The following is a 14,138-nucleotide window of genomic DNA, read 5'->3' as shown; positions in this document are numbered from 1 at the left end:
ATGCTTGGTCTTACAAAGTGGCGTCTATTTACACATAGCTAACTGGAATTGCAGTCGCCAGCCAACCTTCCACCCCACAAAGCTCAAAAAGACTAGTGGCAGCAGCAATTAGCAAACACCTGATGAAACAGTGTTTGCTAATACTGCACTTATTATACAAACGTTTTAACGCAGTGAAGAAAGAACATTTGTAAATGACATCATGTCAAACCACTGTTGTTATAATGTATTGAAGGAGTGTCTTCTTAAGACCTTATTTGATTCTGTGGTGGCATCATCCATCTTTTATGTTATAGTTGTTGGAACTGCGGCTTATCTACAGCTGGTAGAATAAGCTCGTCAGGTTGGCCAACTTTATGCCAGGACGTCCCCTGCATCCCATCATGCAGCCTAACTTAATAATCAAGTGTGTTGTGTTATGTAACAAAAGAGATAGGGCTCCACACATTTTGAAAAAATCACTTAAGGTGAATTCTCCTCCTTGTAACTGTACTCTCTCTTCACATGCTCGCGCATGTGTTTTCTCTACACCTCAGTGACACACAGGCATCTTGACCCTTAAGGGCTTTTCTCTTTTTATGGCCTGCATACTGCACAGGGTCAGAACTTCTGTTTGAGTGCTTGGAGCAGCCAGGGAGTCTGCAGTGGAGAGATAACACAGTGTTAACAAATCAGAAGAAATGCTCCCTTTCATCATTTCCTCTTTTCCATCTGCCTATTGTCTGTCTTGGTCTATGTTATCTCTTAACATCTCACAATAAATCAGCATCCAAAGATTTTTTTTGTCTCCCTGTGTCCTTTGCTGTACCTTGTACGCAGTGCTGTTTTCTTCTTAATTAATGCACCTGCAAACCCTAAGTAAACACTAACTTAATACTTTTTCTTTTGTGCCTTTTTTTGTTTAGGTATGTTCTTTTTAAATAAAGAAGGAAATATTTCAAGAATTTTTTTTTTTGTTTGTTTGTTTTCAAGGGAGACGTTAAGCTATTTAATCAGATGGGTGTTCTTTTTTGTTCTTACCTTTTCCAGGAATCCTAATGGGAGGGTTCATTAAGATCATCGAGTTCCAGGAACTGGCCAACTGGAAGGTAAAGTTTGCATCAACTGGATCCATAACTCATGTTTCTTTTTTTCACACTGTAAGCTTTTTCTATGCATTGAAACAATCACACACCAGACAAAGATATACAACATGTATGCACTGCAAAATATTTGGAAAGTACTGAGTGATCTAAACTGGCATAGTATATTAGGACAGAATAACACTTCTTTTTGTACAATGCAGTTACAGCAGGGAACATTTTGGTCCATTTCCTTATCACTTAGAAATTAATCTCATTCCACCATCTCTATCACACGTCATTATCTGGTGGCTGTCTCTTTCTCTTTATCACTTCTCATTTTTGCGCCTTTCATTAACATTCCTCTTTCCCCGCCAACTAGTGAGAAAATGGACAATCAAGGGGTGGAGAGAAAGCGTTGCTGAGTGAGAGAGGAAGGAAAAAAAGAGGGCAGGTTGTTGATGTTTCTTATACACAGGGACCCATTGTTTTTTTTTTCCTAGTTGTGGGCCCCGGGGTGTTGCTGAGTCATTGGCAGAAGTAATTAGAGGCCCCAAGGCCCCTCGGCCCATGTTGTCCCATCCGGTAAATCTGCAGGTGACCGTCTCTGTGATTGTAGTTGATTTTCAACAATCAGGCTGTGCACATAAGCCTGAGGCTTCATAATGGGTTAATACTAAGAACCATAAAAAAGGAAAACAGAACAATCTTTTCATGTTACAAGCACAAACTTTAATCTACTTGAGATTTTTTTTTTTTCAAAATCTGGAAAGTGTATCGGGCCTTTATATTCAACTTCGCTGTGTGGAAACTTTCTAGAACCAATAAGTCTTTTTGCATATTTCTAACAATTTTGCACATAGAAATTAAAATTCTTACACATTGTTCTTTGCAAAATACCATTAGTCAGACTTGATTGGAGAGTGATTGTAAACATAAATGTATGTTTAGACTTTGACTTGCATACATTTATGGAGAAAGCCATAAGGTCATTGTTCCACTGTAAACCACGTCAGGTTTCTTCTTGGATTTCCCCGTATTAAGAATTATCCATGTTCTAATCAACTTTGACAGATTTCTCTTTCTCTACTGAATAAAGCTGTCTTCACAGCATGAAGCAGCTGTTGCTGTGTTTCACTGTGGGCATGGTGGATTCAAGCTGTGCAGTGCTAAATCCCCCTTAATGTTTGTATGTTGGTAAAATGTTTTAATTTTTCATCTCATTTGATGCATTTGTGGCAGGACTAGAACGCATCTAGTTCCAAGATGACTTCTTATGTCTTTCTGTCAACATTGTCTATTTTTCTGTCATGAAGAGAAAATTTGTAGAGTGCATATCTAATAGTTGTCATGTCAACAGATTCGTTCCCTATCTATCTTCTTTGGCAGTGCATCAACCTGAGTTGTGGAAGACATTTAAGGGCCTCTTGGCTGCTCCTTGTTCTGCCTCTTAGTTTATATGGAAAGTCATGTTTTAGTAGCTTGTAATTGTGCTGTACTCTTTTTATTTTGGATTATGGATTGAACAGTGCTCGTTGAGATGTTCACAGTTTGGGACATTGATTAATAACTTAATACTACTTTAAGCTTCTCTACAACTTTATCCCTGACCTGTCTGCTGTTGGTCTTCATGATTCTGTTCTCTAATAATCTGAAGCCTTCACAGAACAGCTACATTTAGCTAGTGATGTAACTGATTGCACTGAATTGTATTTGGAATGTAAATGAGGATGGTTTAATATGCACTCAACAATTATGGGTTTTTTTTTCAAAGTTTTAAAACTATGCATTTCCTTCCACTTTACATTTCTGCACTTTGTATGACACAAAATCCCAAGAAATTACATTGCATTACAGGTTGCTGTTGTAATGTACCAAAGATGTAAAAATAAAAAAAAAGTAGTTCAAGGTTATAAAAATGTTTTGCAAGTTTTTGTAGGTGTGGGCGATATGACAGAAATTTATTTTATTTTTTTTTTTACAGTAAAATCCCAATCTCAATTTCTCCACATACAGTGGAGCTCTTACAGAAATAATCAGTCCACCATCATTTAGGACAAAAAGCATTTCTAACTAAATTGAGCTTGCACTATTATGTGTCAAGCAAAATTGACATTTTAGAAATACATTGCTGTTTTTAGGACACTGTCTCCAATTGTTCTGTATGACATTATAAAACATTATCTTTAAATAGAAAAAAATTCATACAGGTAAAGTTTGCTCTTGTTAAATAATATGTAATAGTCTAAAAGTGTTGTATCATGTTTTATGGGGGAAAATTAACAAATTTACCAATTTAATATGATAATTAATGTTAGCATTATTCTTGGTAACAGTGGTATTTGTAAAATTTTTCATCATTTCATTAATCTCTCACCAACACACTCAGAATGTTTTCTGTATTAAGTGAAATCAGCCAGGGATAAATTACACCCTGTAGCCTGAAAACATAATAAACTCCGCATTTAGGCTGTGAGGTTTTTATGAGCAGTAAAGCTACTGTCAGCATGTTTAATTGACTTTATGCTCTTTGGAGTTCAGAGAGCTTTATGCTGTATTTAGATAAGGCTTTTATCATGAAGTTTTGTCATATTAGCTCTATGAATAAAGCCATAAAATGTGGTATAATTGCCTTAGCTGCTCTGCCAAGTGTATTTAGTCAAAATGCCTTTTGCATTTTCATTTTGAGTGCTTCTTGTCCAATAAAGTTGACAAGCTGGTTGCTGGTTAAGCAAATAAACCACCAATCTGAAGTGTGTAAACATTCAGCTACATGCTTATTTACTCACCATTAGATCTAGAAGGGGTTGGGAAGAGGACAGCTCCCTTAGTGAGGACAAGAGCACTTATTTTGTTATACACCCAAAAACTCAGATTTTGTTTTTTTAAAGCATTATTACTAAATATAGTTTTATTGGTAATATTATATTCAGTTAACTATATTAATGCTACTACCATGATATATTTTTTTTAATTGAGGGAAAAAGTGGAATACTAAACTGCTGTTTGTCTGAGCAACCATGTAGAACTGCATTGCATAGAATGTACCTTATAGAAAATTTCCCTATCTATCTTCTTTGGCAGTGCATCAACTTTTTTTAAAAAGTTTTATTGGCTCTAATGGCCTTTATTTGATAGTGAATTGACAGGAAAGAGGGTAATGAGAGAAGGGGAGGAAATGCGGCAAAGGTCGCCAGGCCTGGAATTGAATCTGCGACGGCCGCGTCGAGGACTAAGGCCTCCATATGTGGGTTGTGCTTAACTCCTGCACTACCACAGCACCCTGTGCATCAACATTTTCTAATCCTTTTCAATCTAATACACTATAACACTATAAAATTGCACAACACTAGTGTTACTCTTTCTTGGTCATGAATACTCTAAATGCCTTTTGCATTTTCTGCTTAAACTGCCAACTACATTTCTACTGACACTATCCTACTTGGTCCTGTTAAGTTTTTGTACAGTGCAAAGGCATGAAATCAAAATGACAATGATTGGCTGGAAAACATGATGAGGAAACCTTCGCTCTGCCCCCGTCTCCACTCCAAATAGTTATTGATGCCTGTTACTGAAATATTTTGAGAAAAACACTGGGATTCCCACAGTTCTTAATGTGTGTGTATGTGTGTCTGATAAGTTTCTTCAGAGAGCTAATCAGACTTGCACTTCAACATTTGTCCATGCCATATCACAAACTGTGTCACACACTGACTTCAGCCTTCTTAAACAGTGCCCAAATAATATTCATACCTTACTAAAAGTGTCTGTAATCTCTTCCTTTAAGGACAATTTGGTCTGTGTTACAAACCTTCGTGCTCTCTCTACAAGCCACCAAAAGTGTCATGCAGAAACAAACTGTTGTTGCTGTGGCTACATGAACATGTGCACGAGCAATTTCTTTAAAGGTTAGATCTGAAAGTGAATTCTTGTTTCTTTTCCTTTGATGTATTGATGTAGCAGCAATGTCTTGTGCAGAATTATGTGGTGAGAATCACACAAGTCTCTAAATTGTTCAAAAGAAAAAGTTTTCAGAAATCACCTCTTCTCATTTTGTTGCTACACATTAAGTATGAGCTTAAATATGAGCAAGTTTAGGTATGTAGCTTTTTTCTTTCAGCTACTTCCTCATCAACCAAGATCAACACATTACATTCATCGTCGTGTTCTATTGTTTCAGAGTTTTGATGCCGTCCTCAATTACTAAATGAAACATTGCTTGTCATTCTCCTCACCCTAAAAAAGTAAAGGAGAAAAAAATAAACAAAATATTTAAGTTAGAATTATTTTTAAAGGAAATATGTGGCCTCTGTGTTTGTGGCATCCTTTTTATTCCTAAAAACATTAATTTTGCAACTTGCACTCAAACTAGTAGTTGGATTTATCTCCAGTTTTCAGTGTAACATTATACTACCATAAGAAAACATTAATTTAGCTCAAGATGTTTTTATACATCTGTGCAAATGCTCCTGATGCTTGTAAATGGTGATGTGTTCATGCAAGCTGATTTCCCCAACAATGTGTCACAGCTGCTGGTATGTTCTAATAGTTTAGTTGATAAGTGCTTCAAGACGAATGTGGAAGAATACCACATCAGATCCCATCTCCATTTTATGAACTATTGCTCCAAATTAAAGATACTTACATTTTGAATGGTGGCCTATCAATGACCCCTTTGGATTTACTGCTGTTGATAATCTGTGCGCATGTGCATTTTAAACAAGAAAGCCATTTTTGGTATAGCCATTTTAAACAAGAAAGTTAGTTTTAGTTATTCATACATCTTGCTTTTGTTTTTTTTCATTTTCTCTTTCAAGTTCTTTTTTGTAATTTTGTTTGACATAAATAAATATTAACTCATTCAGTTACATGAAAAATGATAGGTGTGATACCCTTAAAATGCAAAAAAACTGCAATTATTGCAATAAAGTTCTGCTGAAATGAACAACCAACTTTCTTTTACCAATTCTCTCTCTCATCAGATGAACAAACGTTTCCCTGTGTGCTCTTCTCATTCGTTTTACTCCTTTTTTTTCCCCTCTCATCTGCCGATTTCTCCCTTGTGCTCTGACACAGATTGAAGAAGAAATAGCTCGCTGGTACAAAGTAACCTTCTAGCAGCAATATGTCTCCTAGGCAGAGAACTGACAAAGAAACGCAGGTGAATATATTTACAACCTGGCTAATAATTTTGCATTCTCTCCATTATAGTGCTGTGTTGTCTGTACTGAAATAAACAGGCTCATCGGTTTTCCTCAGTGGCTACAGTGGTGTGTTTTAAGCCCCAAAGGGCAGCACATACTTTTAATAGATGGCTCCCACGCCAGAGAAGGAGAGAGAGAGAGAGAGAGGAAGACAGAGAGAGAGAAACTGACACATAGAGACAAGTTTTAATTGTGGTTTCAGGGGCCTTTTTCCCTTGTGGTGATGTCACTGGTTGTCAAAGCCAAGCCTCCAGGGACCCTCCGCTCTGAACAATGTTCTCGCCCATAGACCCTCTCATATTTATTTTTTTTCCTGGTATCTCTCAGCTCACTTTTAACTGCATTTCCTTCATCTTTAGGCATTCATCTGTTTTCATTACCTTTGCTTTGCATTCAGACTCAGCACATACGAAGACCATATCAACCCTCTGCTTTCTGGGTTTATCTATTTAATCTTTTTTTTGTCCTAAAGTGTATATTTCTCTGCTGTCTATTAATATACAGTGCCTTATGGAAGCATTCATACCCAGATTTTGCCTCGTCTCTTTCACAAATCTCAATGGATTTTTATTAGAATTTAATATGAAAGATCAGCACAATTGAAGTCAGTAAAATAAGAGGGAAAATATACATGAGTTTTAGATATATCGTACAAATAACAAATCTGAAATGTGTATCATCCATATGTGATTAGATCCTTTTATTCTAACATCCTTGAAGAAAACCCAATGGAACCAATAGTAAAGGTCTTAGTGGTTTGTTAGAGAAAGTCAGTGAATAATCAGCATCGTGAAGACCAAGAACCAGAACAGATGGGTTAGGGACAAACTTGTAAAGATGTTGTAATCAACATGAAGCCAGAATTACATAGAAATGCTTAAATGGCCTAGTCAAAGTACAGATGGAACTCCATTTGGAAATTTGTTATAGAGCTTGTAGCTCAAAGACACACCACAGAATAGTCAAATATTTCACTCTCTAGTAAGCAGAGCTGGTACAGATAAACCACAAAAACCTGTAACTGTTCTTGCATTAAGATGGCAAAATTCAAATGTATTTCACAAATGGAATGTATCCTTTTCTTTCTATTTCACAAATGTGTACTACTTTGTCTTGCTCAATCACACATTCTAATTGTTACATGACAAAATTATAAAAAGCCAGAGGACTATATTTGTTTCTACTAGACACTATATCCCCTATGACAGATGTGTCCAAATTCAAGCCTCAAGAACCGGTGTCATACATATTTTAGTTTTCCACTTGGCGGTAGTTACTACCTCCTCAGCATGTCAGTGTTCTGGAGATACCTGCTAATGCGTCCTTATTTTATCCATGTGGTGTTGAACTAAGGCAATAACCAAAACATGCAGGATACCGACCTTTGAGGACTGACTTTGGACACTTCTACCCTTTGCTGTTTGGTCTCATTTTTTGTTGTAATTCTGACAGAACCGGACCCAGTGTCTAAGCATTCCTTTTTGTGACGTGGAAATAAATAACTATTTTCTGTTTTCTCAATCAACTGTTATTCCAAGAAAAGATGAAATTTCCAAACCCCGTGACGCTAGATTAGACCATTTCTGTTCAAGTTCTTCTCTGTTTAGGTGCTTGTGTGAAAAGATGTTTTATATGCTTGATCTATCACTCCAGTCAACAATCCTGTGTGTGTCAGTGAAACATGTGAAACATCTGAACGCATGCATGCGGCAGGAGTGCAGCTGTAGATGTCAAGTTGCAGTTAATGCACAGCATGCCTTGCTGTGTCCGTGGCTGTAAGCTGGACTGAAAGGTGGAGCTCTACTGGAGATAAATGTCAAGTCACTAACATCAACTTTGCCAACCTGGAAGCAATAGTTGGCCTACATTTCCTGAAATTTGAATGCATTATTAGTAGACAAACTAAGTGAAACCTTACCCTTTCACCTCAGTTGCACGTTCTCTAATGCTGAGTGTTTTTTTTGTTGTTGTTGTTTGTCTTCTAACTGGAAAATGAGTAATTCGAAATTTGTTTTGTAACATGCGGTCTTGTGGGGTCCTCCCTCTGTTTCTGTTTTTATCAACATCTCATATTCTCTTTACTATTAAACAGGACTGATTGACTATAAAAGTTACTTAGATAACAGTGGCAGGCCATGCATTTGGTACCTGGGCTTTCAGAGGGACCCCTATTACATTACAATTATACAAGCAACCAATACTAATAAATCCAAAAAGCATAATATAGGATGACATGGTATTTTCAGAGATCTTGCTAAAACCTTGCATCAATATCATTATTGAGTGATCAGATTTCAAGCATCCTGCTCTAAATACGTCATTCAGACCAGGTATTTTAATGTGTCCTTCTGAGTGGACACATGAACCAGATATCACTAACTGTGCTGTGTGCAAATAAACACAAGAGAGAAGACAGCTAGGATTTTCTTATGAAGGTTTCCCTCAGATGTTTTTTTTTTAATATAATAATATATTAATATTAATATAATATAGAGCGAGATGGAGAGTGGTGTTTATTCAGCAGCCTGGCTGCTGAGAGACCCTGCTCTCTTTTCTTTCAGGAAAGTCTGCCTGTCTTGAAAATGCATTTTAATCATTCCTGAGAAGGAGAAGCCAATTTCTCCTTTTCTGTCAGCCATTGTGGGCATGGAATTAAAAAAAATACAAGTATTAATGTCCACAGTACTAATTGCTGAACACATCCTTTACTAGGTAAACTTGTGGCTGATACAGTTGTTCTGATCATCCAATCAAAGTTTGGAAAATGTCTGACATCACGTGGGCCTTCGAGGAGGTGCTGTGAGGTGAATCTGTAAGCTGGTTAAAAGAACAGTTCCCCTGCTATATCGATTACAGGATGTAGGCTTGCTCTATGGATTGTGAAGACCCTGGGCAGATTAGATTAACCTTGGCAACACAGAGAGACTGAAATCTGATTGAAAGTGCACTAAATTTAATTGAACAAACATTAGAATTTAAGTTATAGATATATTTGTTAGGGTTTCCTGGAAAGAAGATTTTTCAGGCCCTGACAGCCCACCACTGGTAGATCATTAGGAAACTTTTAAAACTGCTTATGTCAGAGTTTTTGTACTGTGACCACAAAAGCCCTCTGAGCCCCTTCTCGTAAACCTTAATTTTGTGATATTTTCATAGCAGTTGTAAGATACTTCTAAGTTTAAAATTAGATTTGTGACTGGCCAATACAATGCTTCTGATTCAGATCTTAGAAGTATTTTTGTGAACGTGCCCCTGTACTTTTTTGTTAATATCGAGGCGATTGTTATCGCCAACTTCTTGTGGACTTATTGAGGTGGAGAGTCAGGCTCTACCAGCTGTCAAAAATCACTTCCATTAAACAAAGAGGAAGATTGTTTAGCAGCTGCAGCAAACACTCACTTGCCTCTTTTCTGTTTCTCTGATAGAAAACAATGCCAGCGTCTACCAGGAATAAGAAGATGAAAAACTCTTGCATGCATAATGTCTTTTGATTTTTGTTTTGCAAACATGAAATATGCACAGAATAGGTACATGCACACACAACTACACACATGTCGCTACTACAAAAACACATGTGCGTCATGCACAGCCAGAGAGTAGCGCACGGGCACATGATGCCAAAGCCTTATCTGGGCGGCTGGCCCATTTTTCTGGGAAGCAACAATGACTTCATTATACTGCAGAAATAATCACAGAGCTAAGGTCACTGGGATTCTGGGTGTGCATACGTGGGCGTGTTTGTGTGTTTGTGAATGAATAAGACACTTGGAGATTAAAAAAAGAATTGTTAGAAATTTACTGCTGTTTTTATGGGTTGTGTTGCTAATGGAGGTTGAAGGCATGTGTTGGCAGGCAGGTATTCCTCCTGACAAGCAGTTGATGTCTGCATGTGGCCATCCTGGAGTCAGCTTTGTAAGATGAATAGATGTTAGTAGTTGCTCATTGCATTATTTCAATTGTTGGTTTATTAGTTGCTGTTTCTATATGTCATGCATTTCCTAATTCTTGCTGGGACAACTCAGAGCCAAAGTTGATGTTGCGGATTGTTTCATGCATATTTTTAAAGTGCTTCTTCTTTTGCCTTTCTCTCTTTCTTCTCAAGGAAGAGGAAATGTTTCGACCCAACATGTTTTTCCTCCTGCTTCTTCCACCCATCATATTTGAATCTGGATACTCTTTACATAAGGTATGGTCACATTTTGAACTGTGCACCCTTATTTCCAGCACATACCCCTTGATGAGTTAAAGTGGCAATTCCAGGTTCAACCTGTGGACAAAAAAGGGTAAAATGCAAATAAAAAGTGCAGTTTATGTAGGTGGTAAAACAATAATCACCGTAAAAAGTAATGACTCCAGAAAAAATGAGGCAACAATGTGCTGAATGAGCATGCAACTCACAAAGAATGATATATGATATGGTTTTGGGTTGGGCCGCCTTCTGACTGAAAAGTCAATACAGTTGGGTGTGCTTAGTTTCTGTGGGTTATTATTCATGTTCTCGTCCTTCTCCTCCTGTTTAAAAAGGCTGCTGAACGGCAGCCATTGCCATGCCTGTCTACAAACAGTGGCCAAGTTTATATATCCAGCAACCATTCAGTCTTATTGGGACCACTGGTAGCCATATCTTTAACTGCAGGAGCATAATTGTGTGAATGCTTAGAACATTAATTCAGTGGGGGAAAACACCACCTCAAAGGACAGCTGTGTTTTACAACATTTTTGCACTTTTTACCACATTTCTTTTAATACTTTGTAAAACCTAATTTTTTAAAACAATAGCATTTAATCTTTTCCTGTTACACTTTACAAGGCTGGAACAAACAGGGATCTTTTTTTTTTTTTAACTATTTCTCCACTTTCTTTTAAACGTCTAAAATTTCCAATCCTCTATTTTACATTCGTCATTGTTTTTTTTAAATGGGATGTAAATTTAGTCCAGGGATATTTAAATCCAGGCCTTGAGGTTCTGTGTCCTGAAGCATGTAGGTCTGTCTCTGGTCAAACATACATGAATCAAATGACTGAATCACCTCCTCAGTATGCACTCAAGTTCCCCAGAGTCCTGCCAATTCCCTCAGCATTTGACTAAGGTGAGTTTAAGCAAAGACGCGTCTTAAAGTTGCAGAACCCCAGACCTAAAGTCCTGGAGTTGAAGGCCACTGTTATAGCCAATAAATGCCACAGAAGAAAGGTTTAGTGTGTTTGCACTGAACCATTTCTGGGTTAAACTTTTGCATGTATTTTGAATCATTCATCTGCACAACTGAAAATTGGTCACACTAAATTGTCTAATGTCAGAGTGACCAATTAACTTGACAGCCTGAATGCAGAACCTGGAAAGAACCCAAGAATTTAAACTCTTTGCAGATACGCAACAGGTCGGATTTCAAACGCAGAACCTTCTTCCTGTAATTCAACAATGCAGCCTGTGACATATTTATGTTGCAGGAACAGGAAGTATTTCCAGCATTTCCAGACACAAACTGAATTCATAAACTGAAATGTAAATAACAGGAAATACTTTTTTTTCCCATTTATTTTAGATGACTTTCTTAGGGTGCCAGTCAGTTTGGCAGTGGGGATTCTATAATTAGAATATTTCTGAATGTGGGATTTTCGTTGCCCACTGAAAACATGTACTTAAATTCAGGTTAAATATTTTTTATTTCCTGTGTCCTATTTAATCACTACTGTGATTAAATAAAAAAAAACATTCTAATGTTTTGGTGTGCATATCTGTATTTGTATCTTGAGTGTCAATCAATTTAGGAGTGGCAGTGAGTTATTGCCAAGTACAAATCATTTCATATGCCCACAGTCTTTTTTTACATGCGTATGTACAGTACCTGTACTGTGGCCTAGCTTTCATTATAATGCTGGATACATGCTATATAATAGTGCTATTTGACATTGCATACTGTCCATGAATATCTGAGCTGTGTATTTATGTGTGTATTCAGGGTAACTTCTTCCAGAACATTGGCTCCATCACCCTCTTTGCTGTGATTGGTACGGCTATCTCTGCCTTCATAGTGGGCGGAGGTATCTACTTCCTAGGCCAGGTGAGACAACCAGCTGTCAACAAGTCTGGTATTTAGGGAAAGATATTTTTAAAATTGCTTTTCCATAAATGAAATGTTAAGGGAAAAACTGTTAATTTTTTTTCTACTAGAAAGCCAAATGTTAATGAATCATGTCTAGAATCTCTCAGTTGACCTTTGTCTTTTCTTTTTTTCTTTTTCTGACAGGCTGATGTGATTTATAAGATGACCATGACTGATAGGTAAGGTTTGAATAAAACCATTTGCAATTTTGTTCATGTAAAAGAAAATATTTCACGTATAAACATTGTTTCTTTCTGTAATTACATTGAAGTAAATTTTAGGATGATGTCCTTTGCTGACACAAACTGCTTACTATGAACATGGTTCGTTCTGACTGAATGGTTCTAGAAAGTAAGATGATATATCAGACGTGTCTCACAAACATAATTACGTACCCATGTGTTATTAGGGTGGAACTTTGGGTTGTTCAAAATTTTTTCTTGGTCCACATTCAAAGGTGTGTAACTTGGCATTAGGCACAGTGTTTGCTATTCATATTCTTGCCTTTAAGGAGGATATGTCTTTCAGCCTTCCTGCTTGCATGTTTTTGTACGATTGGTCACAAACTGCTCAAACTATACTTTTTTATATAATTTGCAGAATAAACCCTTACAAAACCAACAAACAAATGTTTGTTGAACGTGCCTGAACACCTTTGACTAAACACACAGTCTTTTCTGCTCACAAAGATCTGTAGTATTTTCAGTCGTGGTAAATTATTTTAACTTCTCCTTTTTGTACAATAGTAAGCCAGAATTTCTGTAAATGTCTTCTGATATTTTAACAGTCAAATTTGCTTTCCCATTTCAATCCAACTTCCTCGTTTAGGTCACAAATGTTTTTACTTTTTTTTTTTTTCATGTGAACTCTAGCGTTCTTAAAAGTTGGAAAACTTGTTTTGCATGGGGCTGTTTTATGCTTATGTTTTGCTCCTTTGCTTCACAGATACCATTACATTAAAGTTATTTTAATTTGTTATAGCACAATCTTCTCTTTCTAATTCTCTTCAATCACATTGCAGCTTTGCTTTTGGATCTTTGATCTCAGCTGTGGACCCTGTAGCCACTATTGCCATATTCAATGCTCTCAACGTGGACCCAGTCCTCAACATGCTGGTGTTTGGGGAGAGTATCTTGAACGACGCCGTCTCCATCGTTCTCACCAAGTAAGAGTCTTCCTGTAGTTGCTTTAAGCTCTTCCACACTTTATGATGACACAGATTTACATTACCAACTGCCTTCATGATGACACACAGAGCGTATTTATCCAAAACAACATTACCAGAAGTCCATAATACTCAGACATTACATAAAGTTATGGGTAGTGCATCTTGCAAATATTTTCGTATTCTAAAACTTGTTTCCATTCTAAAAAATGGAAACACTAAATTGTTTTACATTTAGTGACATTATAACCGCAAACTTGAAAGTGTTTTACTGGAATTTTATGTGATAAATTAACATTATTAGAAAATGGGAGTATTAATATTATGTCTAGTGTCTTCAACATAACATACCTCTGACAAGTAGATGTATTTGTCTTGTGCTTTTATGTAATTTCTGAATACAATAGGTTTTACCTTATTTTTCCTTTTGGAATTTCAGAATAAAAGAGGGCTGGATGCTGACTACAGTTGTCAGATTTTTGTTTATTTTCTAGTAAATTTTCTAAATCCTTCTGCTTTGCTATTATGCACTACTTTATGTTGGTCTATCATATGAAATCCAAATAAAATAAATCAGTTTGTGGCTGTAATGTGATAAATTGTG

General features: G+C 36.7%; 1 protein-coding gene across 1 annotated transcript in view; it reads left to right on the top strand.

Moving 5' to 3' along the window:
* Positions 1 to 14,138, top strand: part of slc9a8 (solute carrier family 9 member 8) — a 31,372-nt gene that overhangs the window by 4,587 nt on the left and 12,647 nt on the right. The window contains exons 4-8 of the mRNA XM_032576049.1: positions 1,030 to 1,088; positions 10,368 to 10,451; positions 12,226 to 12,327; positions 12,514 to 12,548; positions 13,391 to 13,534. Of these exons, the coding sequence (XP_032431940.1) occupies positions 1,030 to 1,088; positions 10,368 to 10,451; positions 12,226 to 12,327; positions 12,514 to 12,548; positions 13,391 to 13,534 (424 nt within the window). The remainder of the gene's footprint in view (positions 1 to 1,029; positions 1,089 to 10,367; positions 10,452 to 12,225; positions 12,328 to 12,513; positions 12,549 to 13,390; positions 13,535 to 14,138) is intronic.

Source organism: Xiphophorus hellerii, chromosome 1 (genome assembly GCF_003331165.1).
Source record: "Xiphophorus hellerii strain 12219 chromosome 1, Xiphophorus_hellerii-4.1, whole genome shotgun sequence".
Classification (NCBI taxonomy): Eukaryota; Metazoa; Chordata; class Actinopteri; order Cyprinodontiformes; family Poeciliidae; genus Xiphophorus; species Xiphophorus hellerii.
This window is presented reverse-complemented; position numbering and strand designations above follow the sequence as displayed.